This window comes from Sander lucioperca, chromosome 12 (assembly GCF_008315115.2).
Source record: "Sander lucioperca isolate FBNREF2018 chromosome 12, SLUC_FBN_1.2, whole genome shotgun sequence".
NCBI classification, from domain to species: Eukaryota; Metazoa; Chordata; class Actinopteri; order Perciformes; family Percidae; genus Sander; species Sander lucioperca.
The window spans coordinates 25040362-25063669 of NC_050184.1; the positions used below are offsets into that span (position 1 = coordinate 25040362).

The following is a 23308-nucleotide window of genomic DNA, read 5'->3' on the forward strand; positions in this document are numbered from 1 at the left end:
TGCTGCTGAGCCGCTCAAATAAGAGCCCACGGAAAACCCAAAATTATCTCAAATGTGTGTGACGCGCCGGGATGTTGCTATGAGAGCTGGCCTTGGAATGAGGAGGCCCCGCCCATTGCTCCGGACCATGTGGTTCCCATCCCTCCTGTTGCTGTGTTTTTGAGAGGGTAAAGGAGGAACTACACTGCTGCGACTCAAATGGATCGGATGGGTTTTGTTAATGTGCTGATATTTAGAAATTAGACTAGTTTGTTGCTCTGATAACGCTCTCCATGGGCAACTGCTTGGTCACTGACAATCGCTTTAGCTGCTTTTATTCAGAGCTCAAAGTAATTTGGGGAGTCAGTCCCAGTAACGGGTGCTCCTGACAGGTGCGCACAGTGCGCAGAGAGGATGGGCAGACGTGAGGCACACAGCAGAGGCGCAATGAACACAAGCGACCGCTCCGAGCTCGGTTGTCTGCGGAACGCGACATCCAGCGGCCACCGTGCCGGTGAGGAGTCCCCGAGGCTGGGCAGCCGCCGTCCCTGCAGCGCGGATAAGTGGCAGAGAAACTCAGACACGGAGGCGGTGGGCCCGGCACCGACTGCCACAGCGCCGATGGAAGTGAAGAAGCACCAGCACAAACACAACTTGAAACACCGCTACGAGGTGATGGAGACTCTGGGGAAAGGCACCTATGGCAAAGTGAAGAAGGCGGTAGAAAGAGCAAGCCTGAAGACGGTGAGTTTTAGTAAACATGTTGCAAAATAAGATAAAAAATAGTATATGTGCCTAAGGGATGCTTTTATTGTATAATCTTAAATATTTAACACGCAGAAATATAGTTGATGATGATGATGATGATGAGATTAAGAAGGGTAAAGGTACACTATGATGAACCTATTTAAACCTTTATAAACATGTTTGACCTCTTAACCTCCAACCAAAAGCTTTATAGAGATAATGTAATATGTGATATGCTGCTCATGCTTTTATCTTCAGCAGGAGGTATTCAGCAGTCTCCCTGTGTGTGTGTGTGTGTGTGTGTGTGTGTGTGACCAAGATTTGTTGCTGCTCCAAGAATGTTTCCCATTGGTTATTAAATATTAATGTGGAGGTGGAGTTTAGCTCCTGGATTGTGTGTGTGTGTGTGTGTGTGTGTGTGTGTGTGTGTGTGTGTGTGTGTGTGTGTGTTCTCATGAGCTGACGCTGAACTGAAGTTCTTGCTTCCTGTGCTGCCAGGCTGAGATGCCTTTGGTCTGACTCACTCAGCACTTGAACAAGGGGATATAATTACTACAATAGGTCTCTCCAATTTGAGTTTGATTACCTTTACCAGAACACAACCACACACATACAAACATGCACATACTCAGACAGGGGGAAAATGCTTAATTCTTGAGCCAGTAGCCAGCACATACCAAAGATTCTTTGAAACAAAACAGACATTATTTTTGGAAACAAGGCCAGGGGGCTGTTGTTTGAGGAGGGCAGAGGAGGAGACAGTTTTAGAGCAAGGAGGAGACAGTAGGTTTGAGATTACAGTAAAGAGCTGAGTTGAGATTGTTCCTGTAAAATGTCTGAGTTGTTCTACCTTGCTGCAGGCGGTGACTAATGTACAGGATGAAATGGAAGGAAAGGATGATGAATATCAAGTCTTGGGTATGCAGGGCCACTAATCTGTACTGTAGGTCTTTTACATTGGCTAGCAGCCTGACTTGTCTGGAAAGCTGAACCATGTTAGAATAAAAATAACATGGTTTTGTTTTGTGTAATGTACATTTTGATGTTTATAAAAAGTTACTTCACCAGATATGTGCAGCTTTTAACTTTAACTTGTAACTAGCTAGATGAGAAGATTATCTCAGATATGATAGACATGAGAGTGGTATCAATCTTCTCATCTCACTCTTAGCAAGAAAGAGAAGTACTAGTATTTCATAAAATGTCAAACAATTGCTTTAACTAGGCCGTTTGTCTTTAAGAGGAGGCATGAAAAAGCAAACCATGCTAGCTGAAATATATACTGAAACAGTTTATTGTTTGGCCCTACTTGTCTTTTTGCATTAAGTTTGTGTAAATGTCCATTTCATATCTCCCATTATCTATACACAGCATAGTACTGTAGTTCCTGGTCATGGCAAGGGGTTGTGCGTGTGTGCGTGCGTGTGTGCGTGCGTGCATGCGTGTGTGCGTGCAAGCGTGCGGGTGTGTGTGTAGCTGGACGGTCAGGTCAAGGGTCTATTTGGCAAGGAGCCTGTATAAGCCTGCTCTTTAATCTTTCACAGATGCAACAAGGATCCATAGGGATGCTCAGACTCTTGGGATGTGTACTTGTGTGCGTGTGTGTGTCCATGAGTTTGTCTGTGAGAATAACAGGACAGGAAGTCAGTGAGTTGCCACCCCCAATCCCTATCACAACACTAGCAAAACACCTGTAATCAATCAGGTTGCAATGTTGTGCAATGGGGAAATATTGTTGTCAAGACACAACCAGTGCACTGAAGCCACCGCAATAAATATATGAAAGAGAAGAAGAGAAGGAGAGGATAAATACATTGTCCACGTTGTCTGGTTTAAATTAAGTCTTATATGGCTGTGCAGAACATCATGCATCTCTCTGTACATATTGCACATCTGTATTGGCTGTACCATTACAACTTGTACGGTATGTTCCTCTACTACACACATTATCTAATAATGCAAAAGAATATCTGATTTCATCTGCATGACTCACACACATAGCTACTAATGTTTCCCTACATGCATCCTGTTACACGTTGGCATTTTTGGCTGATATCTCAAATGCAGCACATTATGTGCATGAACATTGAGATATTGTTCGTTAGAAGGATACTTTAGAGGTCATACTACGCACAAGGGTGAGATCATACCCACACTTCCTCTGCACACGTGCCCCTCTAAAAATGCTTAGTGCCCTGGGCCCAGTGTGTGGCTCTCTTCTCTGTGCTCTGCTGATCAGTAAATGCCCCAGTCCAGGGGGTAAGTCAAAGCATAGATGGACAGTAAAATACAATCTTTTTTGCCCTAAGTCCACATACTTTGGCATACTTCATCTATTCCGTTTACCTGTCCTGTTAGCTGCTGCCTACATCCCTGCAGCTTATTTCATAGTCTCCCTTTCTTTTCTTCAAACTGCTTTTCCAGCCAGCAGGTACAGTATTTGGGTCAGAAAACATTCATGAGCATGCATGCGTACACATGTTGTTAGCTCCACAACCACTGAATATGCATTGCCTAATCTTTTGTCCCAGTACCCCTGGCTGGACAGAGATGCCACATCAGTCTGGAGTATAAAAGATACAAACCTTAAAACTTGAATATTCTCCTTCACTGGATAGCGTCATATCAGTTATTGAAGGTCATGTCAGTCCAGAGAGTTCCCTGGAGTGTGTTTGTGTTGTGTTGCATAACCATTGCGGTTGGTGGAGCGTGTGAATTGTTCCAATGTCTCGTAGACGTTTTTTTTCCAGTAGCTGAGAGTGCTGCTCGTCCATAGGGACATTGTAGAATTGACAGAATTATACAGGGGTATGATCATTTTAGGATGTCAACCTCACAAAGTAGCCCTGTAGCCTCATCTGCACAGTACATGTTTTTCTCTCTTTTTTTATTAAGCTTATAATATTTCTAAATAGAACACCCTGATGTGTGTTTATTGGTCCACCTCCGTCTTGTCTTTGTATGGTGCCATTTTGGTGACCGTTACTTCATCCAAAGAGGTTTAGGGGCTCATGTTGTGTCTGTCATATGTGTGATCAGTGGTTGGGGGTTAAATCGGGGTACAGTGAGTGCCTGGGATTAAGGAAACAGAGTGTGAACAGTGCAGCTGTCAACCTTCTGCTTCTGAGCATGCTCAGATCACAGGAGACACATCCAGCCCTTAAAACCCACGTAATCACCTCTAATACCCACAGGTTCTATTTGTGGGTGTGTATGTGTATGTGTGTGTGTGTGTGTGTGTGTGTGTGTGTGTGTGTATCAACAGTATGAATGTTTTTGTTTCCATGCATGTCTATGCACGTAATACATGAACTGTCCATTCATTATGTTTATCATTTTATGTTTGTTCACTATTTTATGACTCGAGTTGTGAGGGTGGTAAAGGGGTAAATTGGGTAAATTGGTGGGTTTGCAGAAGAATGAATTGAAGAGGAATCTGTGTTTGATGGCAGCAGATCGTCTGCAACAACAAGCGTTGTACAAAGTATCACCAGGGTAACAACTGTCCCCTGATAATCTAATACTGTCTTCTTGCTGTGGAATATTGTGTGATCCAAATATGTGTTATATGAACACAAAGACATTATTTTTCACTGTTCATGTGACATGCACAATGTCTTCTTTCTCAGGTGGCGATCAAGTCGATCCGCAAAGAGCGCATCACTGACAACCTGGACAGAATTCACATCCAGAGAGAGATCGAGATCACCGCCTCGCTCAGGCACTCCAACATCATACGCTTCTACGAGGGTCAGTCTGAAAACACAACACAAGTCTCAAATATCATTGTGAATTATTATTTAGTCTCATCACCAGACAGATTTTTAGACTCTGAATGTTTCAAAGAAAGTTACTGTACATGAGGCAAAAGATATGCAGATTTGATTTATAATCAATGACTTACAGTACAGAGTTGTAGTGCTGTGAAATTAAAGTGGGTGTCATATCCCTTTAACGCATTAGTCAGCAGTCCAACAATGCCCATGAAGGATAATGCTTCCAATAGTCTATATTTTTCTTATAAACAAATTCTACTTGAACACCAAAACCAACATTGAATTGACCTTAATAAACAAGTTTACCCCATCTGTCTTATCTGTCCTAAGCCTAATATAGCTTCTTCATCTGTGTCATAGACCTCCATTGATGTCCAAAATAATGAGACACATAGTCTGTAGCTTATTTTGATTTGACCCCACATAAACCAACCTGCTACTGTTAATACTCACTAGAGCACCGAATCCACAGCTGAAATAAGTCCCCAACAAGTGCACTACTTACTCCTGTTTAAGTAACGGTGGAGGAGGTCTAACACATTGTTGGTTAGGGTCTTTAATGGGATTTGTTTACAATAACAAAAATATAGAATTTCGCCAGCCCTATCATTTAGAAGTCTCTGATATTTAGTATATCCGTTGTTGGATGTTCATGTGAATGAGACATTGTATGGGATACATTTGACTAGATTTCAAATTTATTTTGAGGGAACAGGGAATCAGTAATCCTGCACACTTATTGATCACTACTAACTTCACTTAATTAAGAAGTAAGAATCTCACAACAGTGTGCCTGATTTCTGGTTCCCTCTTAGTTTAAATAGCTGCAGAATGCAGAGTAGCATCTCTTATTGTTGTATAGTGAAGGTTATCATATCATATAAACACATCTGCATTATGCTGACCTGTAAATGTGTCCTGTGTCCTGTGCAGTATTTGAGAGCCGGGATAAGATTGTGATAGTGATGGAGTATGCCAGCAGGGGAGAGCTGTACGATTACATCCAGGAGAGGGGGAGACTGCCTGAAACAGAGGCCAGAGGCATCTTCCGACAAATCACATCTGCTGTCCACTTCTGCCACAAGGTTTGCAAACACACACATACTGTAGATACATACTTCCTGCAATACACCTCTGGAATTCAGTATAAATTTGGTAACCACATGTAGGCACGTGTGCAACTGTGCACAAGCAAATACAGTACCGCTAAATCCACTAAATCCTAATCCTAATACTGCAGGAAAACTTGACTTGCTTTTTCAGATCTCTCTGGGTTAAGAGCGCATTAAGCCTTGATTATTTTTCACAGTCACACACTGACACATTTAACAAACACATTGCCTTTAGGTGAGAAATAGGCAATAGAGTAACAGAATCTTGATTCATATTTGATCAGCACTTTCCAGTTTAACATTTTAATCTGAGTTTCGTGAGCCTGGAGAATGCCAGTTACGTCCAGTAACTTAGTTCAAGCATAAAGCACTTCTGTCAGTCATCGTCTTAAACCCGCCCCATGTGAGGTAGACAGTTGTGATTGGCCCAGTCCAGGTACTCTTCGGCTGAAAATCTGTTTGAATGGGAGGGCGGCCAGATGTATCTCCCAGAGCAAATGAAACGTGAACTGGCAGACCTGTCTGGTTTCCTGGCTAGAATTCAACAGCTGTGCAAGAACAGAGGAATTACCAAGGACATACATACATCTTATTATCTGTGCCTTGCAGTCAGCTGAGTTGGATATGAAAGAAATTCTTATTTTGGCAGTTTGGCTTCTTCCTCAATCCCTCATATTAAACTCAGAGATTATCATTCCTCTCCTGTAGCTTTGTAGTAGATGGAGAGGTGGATTTTGTGCTCCTCATGCCCTCAGATATTGTCCCAAAATAGACACGAATGTTCCAGCATGAATGAATTATTCATGCTTCTGAGGTATGCAGGGCACATGGAGGGATTACTGAGGCTTCAAAAGAAGAATGAAAATAATTCTTTTTTTGTGCTGTCCTCCAAATCCGTTCATAGTCCTTTTAAAAATAGCAAGAATAATAACCTGGTTAATCACATTGATTTATTTATTCTGCTTTTCTTCTCTTACATACATACTGTACATACTGAGAACAAAACGTTGTCTAAGGTCATTTCCTCCACTTAAGTGCTCTGAAAAGGATGTAATTAAGGGAGGTTATTCTGGCTCATCAGCCAGTGGTTTTAAGAGAAACTGACAGCAACATTTAAAGTTTCCTTGCGTCACACGGCTTCCTGGGTGGTCACAGTTATCTATAACGTCATTGTCTCTTCTTATGATTTTCTAGCTATTCAATGTCAGGGAAACATCCTTCGAACATCCAGTGTAGTCTTCCTCACCAGGCTCCACAGCTGCCTACACTCTGTGGCCTATTGTTGGCTCCCATGTGCTTAATACCATCAGGGGAACAAATTGCATCTCATCAGATTAATTAACCCAAACAAAGTACTTCCTCATGCCTGTCGATGATTAAACAGCCTAAGAGCCTTTCTCAAGGCACAGGTTAGACACGCGGCCCTGCAACACGAGGCCCGAGTGGAATGTTAATGGTTCGCCTCATGCACCACAGGCTGGGTTTGTATTGTAACTTTTAGACCCTTCAAACATCTGACTGTAAACAGTAGGGAGGAACAGCGCAGGACCTCACGTGTCTCTGCTCTCTTGCAGAACGGTGTTGTGCATCGAGACCTCAAGCTGGAGAACATCCTTTTAGATCAAGATTTCAATGTTAAGGTAAGATCTATAAACCATAAACAAACAGAGCCTTCATATCTCTTTCTGACAACGAAGTGTGATAATGATGCATGTTTTGGGAAATAAATGAGGATGTCCTCACTAAAACAAAATATTTATCCCTGGATAAAAAATAGATAAGTCTTCTGACAAAAGCATTGTTGGCCTGAGAGTTAAATACACCATGTCCCTGATTGAACTTTTGTTTTGGAACATGAAGGCATACATCTTTATGACACACTGGCAGATACATTTCTTCTTTTTCCACTGCTGCTGTATTTAGCATCCTGAAAGGAAGCCACACATAGTCCAGCTAGTAATGGCTTATCTTGCCAGCTCCAAATTGAAATTCAAAATGCACATTCAGAATATACATTCGAGCACTTTCAGCCCACAGTCATTTTAATGTGTTGTTAAGCCATGCACACTGAACCAGCACAAACATACTACCAGGTCTTATAAAAGAACCCAGGGGTAATTTTTGCCTTATTTGGGTATTCCTCTCCTTATATGGGAGCTGTGCATGACCAAAGGGGAATGCAGGGAATCCAGTGGCAATCGGAGAGTTTTAATATAAGTATACTCTGTCTGTCCATCAAAAGAAAACACTATGTGCGGCCTGCTCTTCATTCATCGCAAACCTCAGCTTCACAGACACCAGCCTCTCGCAGCATCCGCTGCAGGAAATGACCAAGCCTCTGTGCAACGCATGTGTGTGTTATATCTGCACGATAGCTGTTTAATGGCATGTGTAGAAGGCAGGCACAGCCAAACATGGAAGGTAAAATGTTGGTCTTGATCACATTTGAAGTCACAGATTGTAATTTGACAATATACTACTACTAAACTTGGCTTTGATTATTTTCAGTTCAAAAGAGGCAGAAATCTGCACTTGTTTTTCTTTTTTTCTGAATGGAGCAGTTTGAAAGTGTTCACTTAACGTATTCATGAAGTATTTTAAACTGACACCAACATCTCATATATTGTTTTAGTACAAACATATAAACTTTATAGCCTATGCACATTAATGCCTATTAGATAGTGCCAGTAGAGAGATGACAGGAAATAAGGGATCAAGACATGCAACAAGGGTTCCCAGCCAGACTTGAAATGATAAATTTCACCAGATTGAATCAGCTGATTTATTCAAGACAAGGGACATTGATACTTGTATGGATCCAAACACAAATAAGACTTGATCCTGGCTCAGACAAACAAAATAATTCCGCTGGTTACATCAAACTTCACTTTCTTCTCACACGATAATATCACAAAAACCTCAAAAGGCAGCTCAAATATTTGCCCCAACAAGCTGCCAGCCAGTGTAGAACATTAACCAGCAATCTGTTTTAGTCTAGCATTTGTATGAAACGGTGGCTTCTCACGTAATTCCCAGGCACATGTACAGGAGTCATTTGTATTTTTAGAAGAAAGAGTGTGTCTTATACAAGCATTCGACACTTAAGGATTGTCTCTGCCAAAGCACTGAAATGAGTACAGGAGCCTCAGGCTAATGTATCTCTGGTAGCTTTAAAGAGAATGTAACACTAAGACACACACGTAAGCTTGTAGAAAGAAAAGCTGTATAAACTGCACAACTGCTCAGTCCACACATCATTATTGCCACTGCACGTGTACTGTAATATCAACTGTAAGCTGGCTTGTAAACACAGTGCCATTATCCATCTGTAAAGGTCTCTGTTCCCCTGTACCTCTGTTCCACTGAAATAAAGCTGTCACGCTGAGTATATTTAACACCAGAGGGGCTGATAGCGGACTGGTGCTCATGTTAATAATATCTTCAGATAGAGAGGAGCCTCGGTATGTCTGCGTATGGCTCCCGCAGCCTTGAGTGAGTGATTGTTCCGTTATGTGAGTGTAAGCAGCCTGATGTTTTTGGCCCTCTCCTCTTTCCTCACTCACACTTCCTCTGGCAAACGCTCAGCATACCTATTTTTGGCTCCTTTAAAAGGAATTGTTTTTGAGTTATTGTGTTTTGCCACATGGGTGAGAGTTTGCAGTGCATACTCACTGAAAAGGAATCTGGATTGCGTGAGGAGCGAGTTTGTGTTGACGTGAATGAGCGAAATAAAATTTATAAAAGGGTTCGGTGTTAACCGATTAGTCCATTATGTCATAAAGTTAAAGTGGTCTTTGTTATCAGCAGTTTAAGTTATGTCATCCTGTGATTGTCACATAAACCCTTTTGTTTATTTGGCACTAAAATATGACACACACTGGGCTGGTCTTTTGTGCCCACAGCTGTGAAACATTTGAATGACACAATACTTGTTTTTTCTGAGATATGGGTTGTTTTTAGTTTTATAGGTTTTGTATATATTGCCTGCTTTATAAGTCAATTTTTTAGGATCACTTAAGATCAGTCTTTTATTTATTAATAAATATATTGTTTTGAATACTTTGTTCTAATTCAGTGGGTAGATGACTTTCTGAGCTACATTTTTGTCTTTTGGAATAAAGGTTAGTGTTGACAATATGTCTTTCATGTTGTCTGCTGTGACTTCACTGGTTTCACTTGTGATTTGTCTAGTTATCACATTAAGTTATTTAGTTGTAGCAAGGGACACAAAATTCCTATAATTAAGATGTCATTTCTCTGACTGCAGCTGGCGGACTTCGGTCTTTCCAATCATTTCCAGAGGGGCACTCTGCTGCAGACGTACTGTGGAAGTCCGCTCTATGCTGCCCCGGAGATAGTGAAAGGACTGCCCTACCAGGGGCCAGAGGTGGGTCAACACGCACAGACCTCGCTGGTTTCTTTAGAGAAATTAATCGATGCACCACAACCAACCAAAGCAGTAAAGTTGTGGGCACTGAAACCAAAACAATGAGCTGAAAGACGGCAAAGTATGCTGCAGAGCTGAGGAGAACTACAGTCTGGTGATAATTCTCCGTGGGTTCGCCACTACGACCAACATCTTTTTTTTGTTACACATCATTTTCATATGCTGCAGAAGAAACACCACAGTAAACGGCTCTGGCAAAATTTAATTTTTAATATCTCAAATATTAGATTTCATAAAGCTGTAGAAAATCAAAACGTGGGGCACATTTTCAGATACTCCTACTGTAATTTTTGTCATGCTTAAAATTATATGAAATCATGCACCACCTCATTGCATTAAAAAAAAGCCGGAATGTTATGAGTTGGCAAGGCATGTTCTTCATTATGTGTGTCTTTGTATGCTAGGTGGACTGCTGGGCGCTGGGGGTGTTGCTGTATGCCCTGGTGTACAGCAGCATGCCATTCGATGGGGCCAGCCACACCACACTCACAGAGCAGATCAGCCAAGGTCGCTACCGCAGACCCAACCCCCCCTCAGGTAACCCTTTACAATGTCCACGTCTACATGTTCTTATTAGTGTCCTGTTAATTACAATATTTTAGTCAGTTTAGCTGCTATAAATAACTGTTGACTCTGTTCCCTCCAGACGCCTGTGCTCTTATCGACTGGTTGTTGACAGTGCGTGTGGATGAGAGGGCTACGATAGAGGATGTGGCCAACCACTGGTGGGTGAACTGGGGTTTTGAAGAGAGTGTGTGTGACTGCCCTTCATCTCCACACCAAGAATGCCCCTCCCCCCTGCTGGCTCGCTACATCGACTGGCAGAACCGGGTCACAGCTACCAGCAACATGACCGGTGACCCAGGGTGCCTATCCTCGGACTCCTCCCGTCAAGCCCAGCTCTCTTCCCACCCCTTTTACTTCAGCTTACCTCTGAAGAGCGATCATGCAGGAGGAGGAGGAGGAGGAAGGGTACGTGGAGGAATGTCAAGTCTGAGGAAGTCACGCAAGGAGAATACAATTCCCCAGACTGCACTGGGAGCTTGTGGTGGTCCCTCCTCCGCTGCGATTTCCTCCACTTCCACCATTGAAAGAAAGAAACCCAAAGGTATTCTGAAACCCCAGAGGAGTTTTGACTCAGTCTTTCACAGCCCTCCCAAAGAAAACTCTTCCTCCCAATCGTGTAACGCTGCTCCCCAGCCTTGTCGAACACATACACTTACCCACACACATGCTGATGTCCTGTCCACCAGCCTGCCAGCTCCCTCTACATTCAGTCAGCCCTCATCCAAAATGCCCAAGAAGGGAATACTGAAGAACTTGTATGGAGGGGAGTCGGGTTATGGCTCATCTTCAGACAGAAGGAATCCTGGAGCAGAAGTTAAAGAGGGGGGTGATGCAGGTGATTTGTGCTCCAACAAACCGCACACTTGTCTCCCAGCGGCAGAAGACAGCCCCACCATGCGCACAGAGGCGGTAAGAAGAAGGAAGGGGATTCTGAAACGTAACGGGAAGTTCTCTCGCAGTCTGGATCTTCCTGATGACCACCGCTCAGCCCACACAATATTCCCCGAGGCTCTGCAGCAGCTCCTCCAGGCTACAGGGGGTGCCGAGGGGCACCACAGCCGCCCCTCCAGTGTGGTGAGCGAGGATAGCCTCTTCTCCTCTGATTCTTTTGATCTACTAGACCTCAGCACCCAATCACGGCGCAGGATTTTCTCCCGGGGGATGCAGCACAGCGCCTGCAGCTCTGAGGAGGACCTGGAGCAGCTGAGAGCTGAGGCAGATAGAGGTGGTGAAGATGGAGAAGGACAGAAGGACATGCTCACATAAACCTAAGGAACAATGGAAACGGTAGTGTGATGAAGAATTGGGTTGATTGAACACCAGTTCTTTATTTCACTTTTCTGTGACAATCAGTGCCTGTCATCTTGAAAAGACTTTAATGAACTCTGGAAAGGTTGCATCTTGAGAACAAGGACTACCATGCATTATACTGTCAGTGTTGGGAACAATTTCTTGGCATATTTGTCCGTATTGAATGATAAATTAAACTCGTTATTGCCATTTCAATTGTATTCTGAATGTGCAGACTGATCTCAATAAGTAGCGTATGTATGACACGCCAATTCGTATGCCATTTTGGCGTTTTATCAAGATGCATAATCGCTTTTTAGCGTGTTTATCAACGCTGTTTGGCCTCCATTGACTTACAATTACCTTGTGATTGCGTGTCAATTTTACGCCGTAGCGAGTAGTATGAAAGCCCGAAAATCCGCGTAGGGAGGTTGGTTGGGGTGGTGGATGGGTCAAACAACACAGGACTTTCACCCAGGAAACCGTGGATCGTGTCCCACGTGTCACGTTTCCTAAACCCAACCGTCACTTTCATCTTTTCCTAAACCCAACCCCGTTATTGTTTTCCTAAACCTAACCGTCCCGTTGTTCTTTTCCTAAACCCAACCCTGTTATTGTTTTCCTAAACCCAACCGTCCGCAAAGCGAGTATGCGTCTTGATAACACGCCAAAATGGCATACGAATTGGCATGTCATACATACGCCACTTATTGAGATCAGTCTGCAACCCGTTCGCTGTATACGGCATAGACATACACGTGGATAGCTCAAAATGCATTGGCTGTATACGGCGTGCTGTATACGGCGTAGACATACACGCGGATAGCTCAATATGCGTACAGATAACACGCCGCTTGGCTTTAGAAAGTGGCGTGTATGTTTACGCGAAGTCATGATGTCACGTTGGAATGTGAGGCAATGCAAAAAGTGACACCTAAAGGAGATCCAGTGTCTGCCAAATTGCAGAGATGGGGCCTGAATGTGGAACAATGGACAGTCTGTTTAATGAACTCACTCTGACCTCACCTGCACCTGCAATAGATCCGCTTTTTAGATTTTACAGCAGATTTCTGTTCAGATCTAGACATGGACCGGTATGAGATTCTGACGGTATGATAACCTTCATCAAAAATATAAATATAAATATATAAATTTCACGGTATTACGGTATTGTAATTACAGCTCTAAATGTATTCTTTTTTTAAATCTGAAGTCTGGGTAAAAAACTAAAACTTTTTTTCCATTAAACACAATGTTTTTATGTTGAAACACACTGCACACTGGCAGGGAGAGGGATTTCTAAACTGTTTAGAAAAAAACAGCACATACCTTAGGAACGGTATGATAAATTTTAGTGGTTTTGAAACCGTGACTTTTTCAAACCGCGGTATACCTTGAAACCAGTAACCGGCCCATGCCTATTCAGATGAGCCTTGAAAATCTGAGTCTGGATGCTGCCATGCTATCTGGTAAAGTTAGCACTGCAGGTTTTTGGAAGTGATAACCAATGAAGATGATGAGAAGTATAACCAAGTACCATCTTAAATATGTGAATCCATTATTAGTATAGCGTATCACTTAGCTGAAATGGAAAAGTCGGTGTATGCTAAATGCGACAAATTGTAATTAAAACAGACTTTGTGAATAAATTATGCCATACAGGCAGCGTGTGAGACAAAAACATCAGATCTGTGTGGACTGATGAAAAGACTAACGTTTCTCAAACTAACACATAAAAACAACAATGTAAAGATTTGCCAGATTTCATTGCTTTCCACCGTTTGAGGTTTTGACTGGCATTCTTTTAACTACGTAAACTTGTTGCGCCCTCTTCTTCTGCAATGATTTTGATGGCACCTTTAACTGTTTATCTTGATGTTCTCAATTCCTAATATTCACGTAATGGGATGTAAATGCACATTAACTTGCATTTTGTTTCGCCAATTTCCAGAAATCTGGTTAAAGTTTGCGGTTAAGTTTACATTTAACAAATGGGTTATAAGACATTATCATGTAGTTGCAAGCAGATATATGGACATTATTATGTGTTTTTTTGCACACTAGAGGAGTTGTTGCTGACTATACATTAATAAATGCTTAAAATGACATTTATGTGTTGTAAACATTTATTAAATGTGTATATACTGCTTATAACTGCTAAATAGGGGGAGTTTACCTATTTCATCACATTATTGAGTATATTTGTACTAAACAGTAATGTACTGTGCACATTTTGCCTCTTTTGCACTGACAGACACAGTGTGAATAGCAGATGGATCACATTGCTTTTCATCGTAAGACACGACCAGTGCTGCTGTGGACATAAATATATGCAGTAGATGTATGCACTTTTAAATCTGTAATTTCATATTGTGAGAAAAGAATTTTGTTCATTTTGTTCAAGCACTTCATACCTTGTTTGTTTGTGTGTGTGTGTGTGTGTGGGGGGGGGGGATTAAATAAATTATGTGAACCTAAATAACTTCCAGTTGTTTTTCTGGTGAGAGAACAACAAAAACAGCAGGAGATGAGAGATGAATTGAGCACATACTGCAGCTTTGAAAAGAGTAAAGATAAATATTATGAAGTGCAGATGTTGTGCTGTGAAAAATAACATTTTAAGACAAATCACCCTTTTATTCCAAATGTTACTTCTCCATAATCAAGAACCTTTACTCCTTTTGGCCCTGAGCACAAGACACAATACAGAGAATTCAAGGAACGTTGTTTATAAAAGACCATCCATTTAACTAACTTCCAGAGTCCTGTGCCTCTATAAACACTCCTACAGACTGTTTTCATAATGGTTCATGTACTTAAACAAAAAATGCATTTCATAGAAGAAAGCCCTTAGCAAAAGAGGTCAAATAAGGCTTTAGTGAAAATATTTTATTTTTTAATATTTATTTTATTATTAGTATTTCATTTACAGACTTATAATTTAAAAATACATGTTTTTGAAATCTAGACATGTCACTTCACTTTAGTTTACATTGTATTTGATATTTTTTATTTTGTATAAAGAGAAGGATTAATACATCAACTGTGAATAAATGTTGAAAAAAAGCAAGCATAAGGCACTGAACATGACGCATGCATCCTTTTTCCTTTGTTCCCTTTATTGGCTTTCACTAAATCATTTTCTAAACAAGGAACGTGTGTTTTGCACTCCTCTCGGTGTGATGGAGAGAGCCCATCATTACTGTCAGGTAAGGATTACATTTTCCGCAATGGATTGACAACATTTTCCTATGATATCCCTTCAAAAGTTATTAGATATTGTCAAAAAATCCATGTTTTTCCTTATTTCCTAAAATGCTTCTCTTTTGGACATACACGTGTTCACAGTGTTAAGATGAAACATAGCAAAGCTCACCAGCAGGTCTTGTTTAGATGTGGAGAAGCCTGGTATAGCTGACATATACATAGGGCTTACTTTATAGCACCCACTTAATTATTAGTGTCCTTCCTGTTGCAATACATAGTCTAATGACTTTAATGGTTGATTGATGGCAGCAAAGCACTTTGTTCATTTGGCAATAACTCCAGAGCAGAAGTCTGATGGTGCCAGTTCAAAACAGCTGTAATGTCACACAGGGACGGAAAAGCTGCCATGGATTTATGTTTAGCTAATATTTACACTGAATGCAACAATGTGACCAGATTACGTGCTGGAAGGTTATGTTGTCTCTATCGAGTTTTCTGTGATACCTTATCATTACTTACTGTGTGGGACAAATACAGAATCATTGCTGTATATGGGATTGATCTGGTGACAGGGTGTACTCCATCTTTGGAATTACTTTGTGCAAAAAAGAAAATAGGGCTACTAAATTACTGTAAAGTCAGTCATCAGTTTTCATCCAAAATAAGTAAGTAGTATAAGTAGTATTTTTATTAGTATTTGTTCTCTGTCTGTTTCCAAACCTTTTTGACTTGTGACACCTAGTCACAGATTGTGTTTACCAGCTGAGACCTGTTTTTTTTTTTTTGTGTGTCGTTTGAATAATTTTCAGGAGGTAAAATTACCCAGGAATCCTCATAAAATATGAGAAGAAAAATTTGCATACTTTTATAGCAGAATTATGTTGGGTTTTTTCTGTTGACAAAACAATCTCACCTTAAGATCACTTTAGCAGCTGTTCTGGAGCTTTCGATACTACCACATGAACTTCTTCAGCAGATGGAGTTTGCCCAGCATTTTGAATCTTAACCTGGACAACATGGATGAAAAGTGCTTTATACTCAATTCAATTCAATTTTATTTATAGTATCAAATCATAACAAGAGTTATCTCAAGACACTTTACAGATAGAGTAGGTCTAGACCACACTCTATAATTTACAAAGACCCAACAATTCCAGTAATTCCCCCAAGAGCAAGCATTTAATACTTTTTATACTCGACCAGAATTCAGAGGGAAATATTGTACTTTTTACTCCACATCTATTTTACAGTTATAGTTACTTTTCAGTTTAATATTTTACCTAAAAAAAACATATGATGATTTTATGCAATGTAATACATTATTAAAGATCAAAAGACACTGCTTCAGCGATTATGGTATTGTTCAACACATTAATTAAATGGGAGTGTATTTTGATAGAAAAAGGGTTGCAACTTTTAAAACGGCTCCCTCTTATATATTTCCATGTCATGTTTTAAGGTAATGGTTCATTTGAAATGTGAGCAGTCTTGAGCAGTAAGTTGTATGATCCCAGTAAATGTCTCCTTCTCTGAGGAGCTCAAGAAACTAGAACTGCAAGCAGTTAGCACGGGGCCCAAGCCACCCACGGCAGTCGCCCCCGGTGCCCCAGGGAGCGCGCGAAAGCAGAACCCGAAGCCCAGCGGCGGGGAGGCAAACGTCGCTAAATATGGAGAGCCGCGACGTCTGCGGTACGTCGCCGTTGCAAACGTAGCGGTCAACAGTTCACCTCCACGCATATACAGACTACCTTTAACAATGATATACGGATAGGATTGGAGATGAAAAGTTCAACTGACACTTTACCGCGATCAGCTTCGTGGGAAATTAAGAATCAATGCCACCGACATAACCAATCACACTATGACAGACTCTCCACATAGCACCAACTGCAATGTTTAATTGTAAATGAATGTAGCCTACTGGCAGTCTGGCACACGTGGGTGCTCAGTATTTTCATCGGGGCCTATGAATGGTGTTGATTTTGGATTGAAAAAGTGAGAGAAAAGAGTTGCATTTGTCCACTGAAGGTTGTAGAAACTTTGTCAAGTGGGATAAGAAGTTTGTTTATTGTAAAAAAACCAGGGGAGCACGCAAAAGTAAAAACCAAAACCTAACGGTAGGTAATAAACGTTGCCAGAATGTTTTCAGAAACACGTTTCGGTGAGCTATTTTAGTACAATATGAGATCGTATTCTGAACAAGCCGCCATGACAGTCTGACTGTGAATTTCCGTAGAAAAAAGAACCACGTGACGCGTTCGTCCAATCAGCTGCCGGTTTTCATTTTCTGGGAAATAATCAGACTGTTAATGGAAACAATACAGAGCAGCGGCGCCTGCTGCTATGGAGACGTATTACGTTTCGCGCAGAGCGTACGCTCAAGTTGGCGTCGCCTCAGTGTGTTCCGAGGCATTTTTTTGGACCTCGGGACCCGACTTTGGTTGGCTTTTCTGCCAACGGTCGGCCCGTCTGGTTGGTGTGTCAGGGCCCTTAGGCTGTAGTCTGAGTTTTAGGCGGAGAAGAATAATGACTATGATGATGATGATGATGATGATTAATCAGTAGAAAAACAATAGGGTTCTACAGCCCTGCAGTGCGAACGGCATAGCTTTGCTATTGCCCGTTCTTGCAGACTCAGGCTTGGACCCCTAATTAAACAAAGACTTGGCTTTAATAGCCAGAGGATAACTGTAGGGTAACAGCAGCTTAAAGCATTTATGTTGTGTGTGGGCCTTCTGTCAATCCCATTGACAATTTCCCAAAGCAGCATGGACTCAATGGCCAAGGACTTTAAAGATTTTGAAGTATTCCAAATATCTGCAATGATTACTAATGCTAATCATGGGGGAAAGCGTTCACAGCTAAATCTTGCAGGCCAAGAGGCTTTTCTTTCTCTTCCCTTACGTGTGGATGAAAGAACAATTGAGTGAACAAAAGCAGCCAGAATTTACTGGTTTTAGGCTGATTATTGGGGCCCAGGTAGTTAGGGAACAGTAGCATTACAAAGGAGAAATCCTTCATTACCCACATGCTGTGGCTATGAGTCCTTGAATTTGGTTTCGGGTTTGGAGTGCAGCCCTCTGAGATGGAAGAAGCAGTCAAATCCTACCACAGCAGTACTCCATTAAAAGTCCTCTATTAAAAGTCTACTTATGTAAAAATATAAAAGTATTTGCTGGAAAATGTACTCAATAAGAAGCTATGATCGTGACCTTTTTCACTGTTACATTACAATCAGAACCCTGGAGCGGTTAATTTGTGGTGAGAACGTGATCCGTACTCGAACCGCACCAACTATAATAGGGATTAGGGCTGAACGAATAATTGCATTTGCGATAATATCGCGATGTGTTAAAACGCGATTTCCTAATCGCAAAGGCTGCGATTTGGTCACATGACTCGCGAGAGAAAATCAGTCTGCACTCCGCAGAGAAAGCATCAACTAGCACGCTAACGCTACACTGTACCTTGAGCTGATTTCTGTCATTCAGACAACTCTGAGTTGTAGTTTAAAACTTTTACAGCCATTTTAATAAAATGAAGGGTTTTATTCTGGTTCGAGTCCATACGTGCAGTTAATGGATACAGGCACACAGAACTCAAGGCTCGGTTGGCAACTATTAGCTAGCTCTGATTAGCGGTTAGCTCCGGTTAGCGGTTAGCTCCGTTATAAAGATATGAGTGGAGGAGCTGCCACTGAGAGGGGTAACAACCAGACGTTCGGGGAGCTTCCACAGCAGCGTGGCCGCGGTGTTTCAACAGTTTTATTAGTACAGTTAATCCCACGGCAAGAACACCAGCAACTAGCTAACGTAACGATAGCCTCTCTGAGCAAGTGCACTCGGCAGCACGCAACTTCACGAGGGGGAGGGGCTGGAGGCAGCTCCTCTCTGTGCACTGTAAAAAAAAAAAATACACTGTTGTGTGTGTGTGTGTGTGTGTATATATATATACTATATTTTTACTTTTTTAACTGTCTAGTGTGTAATTTTGTGTTGTTCATACTATAAAAGTATTTATTGTTTGTCTTTGTTGAATAATACAGAAGACAAAGAGCTTAAAAAAATAATCAAATCGCAATCGCAATATTTGGGGAAAAAATCGCAATTAGATTATTTTTTTAAAAATTGTTCAGCCCTACTAGGGATGTCACGATACCAAAAATCTAGTATTTGGTATTTATTGTGGTTTTTCGCAAAGAACCGGGCTGGTTAAAGTTAACTGATGTTATAGAGGTCTGTTAAAACAAGCACTGTCAAGGCACACGTTAGGTTGTGATAGACAACAGCAGAGAGAAATAGACTCACTTGCGATTTGGGAGTTCCAGGTGAAGTTGTGAAAGCTGCCGCCGTAGATCTACGGTAAAGCCAGAAGCTGAATGCGGTGAAGCCGTACAGGGAGATAAGTGGCTATTTGCTATTTTTCCCAAGGGGGTAAGCCTCTCCCTGGAACGCGTAGCTCCTATGGCGCCATTTTGATGCTACCAAGCCATCACCTCCCGTTAGCATTCCATTGACTGCCATTCATTTTGACGTCACTTTGACAGTGAATAACTTTACATCTGAAGCGTTTAAAGACTCTATTTGTCCATTGTTTATTTCTAAAGAAACACAACAATGTATAAAAGGCTCCATTACCTTGTATCTCACGTTATGGCTCCGTAGCAGACGTTTTTGTAAAAATAGGCTAACGATTGTGTCATAACCACGCGACTTACTGTCGCACTGTAGAGGAATTACCGTATAGTACAGGAGAAGCTTGCAGGCAGTTTGGACTTACATTAGCTGTTTAAGTTTAATTACTAATGTTAACTAGCATTTTAGTTAGCAATAATTAGCTTGTGCCTATGTTATCTCCTTACATTTACCTACGCTCTCCGTCTCTGCAAGATTGGGAATGATTGAGATTTCTCTTGGCACAGCTAGCAGAAGACTTACAACTTTCAGACACATTGCTCACTCAGGGCTTAAAGTGAAAAAAAATCCTGAGCCTGAAACTTTTTTTGAGGGGAGGAGGGGGGGTGTCACAGTGTAATATTTCAATATTCACTCATTAAAGTTAATTTGACTGGCAAAACAGTTAAAGTCCTTCTTACATTACATTTTACTATTAATAATAAAAGTCAATTTTTAAGAACTAAAACGTTTTGGATACATTTTTACTTCTTCCAACCATATGTTAAATTAAGAATCAATGTAGATTTACATATTGCAATAATATCATAATCCTATAATGAATCATTGTGAAAACAAAACTTTCTAGATGTTGTGTTGTTACTTTGGCCAGGTCATCATCAAAAAAGCGAATTAGTACATTCATGATTTTGTCCATGTTGATATTAGTTGCTTCATGTAGCTTCAATGCTACATTGTTTGCTTCAACATTATTAAAAACGTCGCATTGTATAGCTTTTCATATATCTAGACATCTAAACTCTGGGACAAGGCCGTTATGTTTAAATACCTGCCATGCTGATTACAAACAGACAGCTTTGTCAAGGCAGTTTGGGCTTAGGGTTAGGGTTAACCCGCTAACCCGTGCTGGTCGGTGTTCTTCTTCAGCATTTAGCGGCAGCCTAGAACATTTTTAACGTTAGGCATATATACTGCCCCCGTCAGGTCCGGAAGGATTGCATCCCCCGGTACCTAGGGTACTGTGGAAAAATGAGTACCGGCACGTTTTCAGAATTTTGGTACCGAGTTCAGTACCGAAGTATCGGTTCTCGTAACATCCCTTAACTATACATAATCTGCAAGTCTGAGCTAATGTCTCCTGTAGTCAGGTGTAGGGGTGGGCGTTATATATCGTCTACGACAATATCGTCATTGTTGTGTTAACGATGTGCAAATTGACATTATCGAGTATTTAAATTACTTAGAAAAAAAAACACTTCAAAACGCGCATTAAAACTGTAGAGTGGTAGAAGGGGCGACAAAGATGGCGGCGCGCGATTGAGCAGCAGCTCCTAGCACTTCTGTAGGTGTATATTTATGTTTTTTGTTTGTGTTTTTCATAACTTTCCCATGTCAAGGTCTTACTAACAAGTACAGCCACACTGAGCTAATCAATATAGGACTACGATACAACACAGCCGTTACGCGAGCCTTCCAGGTGGCTCATAACATCCCAGAGGACATAGCCAGACCGGGCGCTCCGTGGATTGTGTCGGCAGCTAGCAGGCCGAGCTAGCTACATAGCCCCGGATGCTAACGTTAGCACAAGTTTGGCTCACCTGCTAACCATAGTCAACAAACTGCAGCGTGATCACCCTGAGGGGATACATATTGTAGCAGGTGACTTTAACAAGGCGTCCATAAAGTCGGTACCCCCCAGCTTTTTCCAGCATGTAGATTGTGCTACTAGAGGGAAGAACACAGTTCAGTGTTCAGTCAGATTACATCCAACTACTCCTGATCCCAGCATACATCCCAGTCAGAAGAACTATATAGCCAAGTAGAAGGACTATCAAAACCAGGCCGGACACTGCCCTATCCCAGCTCCAGGACTGCTCCAATAAGGACATGGTTGTGTGCAATATGTTACAGAACAGAGCCCTTTGTTTATGATTTCATCTTGCTTGTATGCTGCACAATTTACATTACAGCAGTGGTGTACAACTGAATGTTTACTCAGAGTTCAATGTTCCTACACTAGTTAAATTAGTATTTTGTATGTTTGAATTGTTTTTACTTGAATGCTTACATTTTAAAGAAAATAAATAAGAACTGTTTTCATTCAACATTGTGCCCATTATTATCATCAGTGATTAAGTAACTCAGACTTTCAAAAACACATTTTTAAAGGATATCGTCTAATTATCGTTATCGTCAAAATCACCAAAAATAGAGATATTATTTTTTTTGTCCATATCGCCCACCCCTAGTCAGGTGTGTTCAGCAATCTGCAATGCAGCAGAGCAGAAAACTGTAGCAGCTTGCAGTGTTTCTATCATAGAAATAGACTGCGGTCAAGCTTGCCGTCCGTCACTCGCATCTCCGTGGTCAAACCAGCTGCTGCAAAAATTGGAGACAGACGCCGGCAGAGCAGAGCGAATTCTCGGTGACCAGAGCAGACGTAGTCATGTCTCTCGCGAAACAATGTCTGATAATTTTAATGAAATGAGCTGGTTTCACCACTAGACCAGAACACAGGACCTTCTTCCTGTATTTACTTTCTTGCTCCCGCCCCCAGACACATCCGGCCAATAAAAGGAGTGGACGTTCTTGCTTGATTTGTAATGGTCCATTTTGGTACGCTTGGATTTTTCCAGGTATGAAACCAAAACCAAACCAAACCGAACCGAGGGCAAATCGCTCCAAGTTTACTAACTCACCAACTGATTCGGACCAAAGCAAACGAACTACAGGTGTGAAAACGCCCTTAGAATACCCAACAGCATCCAACTATCAATGATAATATTACTGGAGCTGTTCACCCTCCTTTGTTGGGATACAAATACTCAAGGGCGTAACTTTGGGTTCAACATTTGGGGGGTTAAGATCTCCAACTATCTAGGGAGGTCCCGGGACATGTCCTGCATGTATTGAGAAAAACGACAAAAACTCTAACAAAAATTGTCTAACAAAAACTCTGAAAAAGCCCAGAATGGATTCCCTCCCCCCCTGTAAATTACGCCTATGCAAATACTTCTAACTACACATCCTAAAAAGGATCATATAGAAAACATTTGTGATGTGATAAGTCCCAGGTTTTCTCTGTTGGTGTCAATCTCTGATTTTGTTTAGTAGATTGTTGTGTAGCACAAAAGTTGTGACAAAGGAAAAAAACAGTACTTAGTCGAACATATAGATATAGTGCAGCATTTCTATTGTATCACTTACAGCAACGCAAACTGAACTCTAAAGAATTGAGCAACAGCGTCATCTTGTGGCCATTTAATGTAGTTGGCCAGAAGTATCCATGTGTAGGAGCATCTCGCTGCAGTCTGCGGGAAGCGGCAAGTACATCTCGCTGCAGTCTGCGGGAAGGCGGGGCTTGACATCAAGCCTCGCCCACATTCAAGTCAGCCATTTTTTTTTTGCTTACGTCATTCCCCATACGCTCGAACGGACCAAGAATTTTTTTACTATGAAGAAAATTATTTGGATAAATGCCATGTTTTTTATTTTGAATCTTTTAATTTTATTTTAAAATTTTATATCTATAAATGTAAATGATCTGAA

At 41.4% G+C, this 23308-nt stretch overlaps 1 protein-coding gene across 1 annotated transcript; it reads left to right on the forward strand.

The window, feature by feature from the left end:
- Nucleotides 1-90: 90 nt before the first annotated feature.
- On the forward strand, nucleotides 91-12147 carry LOC116062143 (NUAK family SNF1-like kinase 1). Its single transcript, XM_031316707.2, has 7 exons — nucleotides 91-723; nucleotides 4356-4476; nucleotides 5436-5587; nucleotides 7189-7254; nucleotides 9882-10001; nucleotides 10466-10598; nucleotides 10708-12147. Exons 1-7 carry the CDS (start codon nucleotides 394-396, stop codon nucleotides 11892-11894), a joined length of 2109 nt encoding a protein of 702 aa, XP_031172567.1. The 5' UTR covers nucleotides 91-393; the 3' UTR covers nucleotides 11895-12147.
- The last annotated feature ends 11161 nt before the right edge of the window (nucleotides 12148-23308 follow it).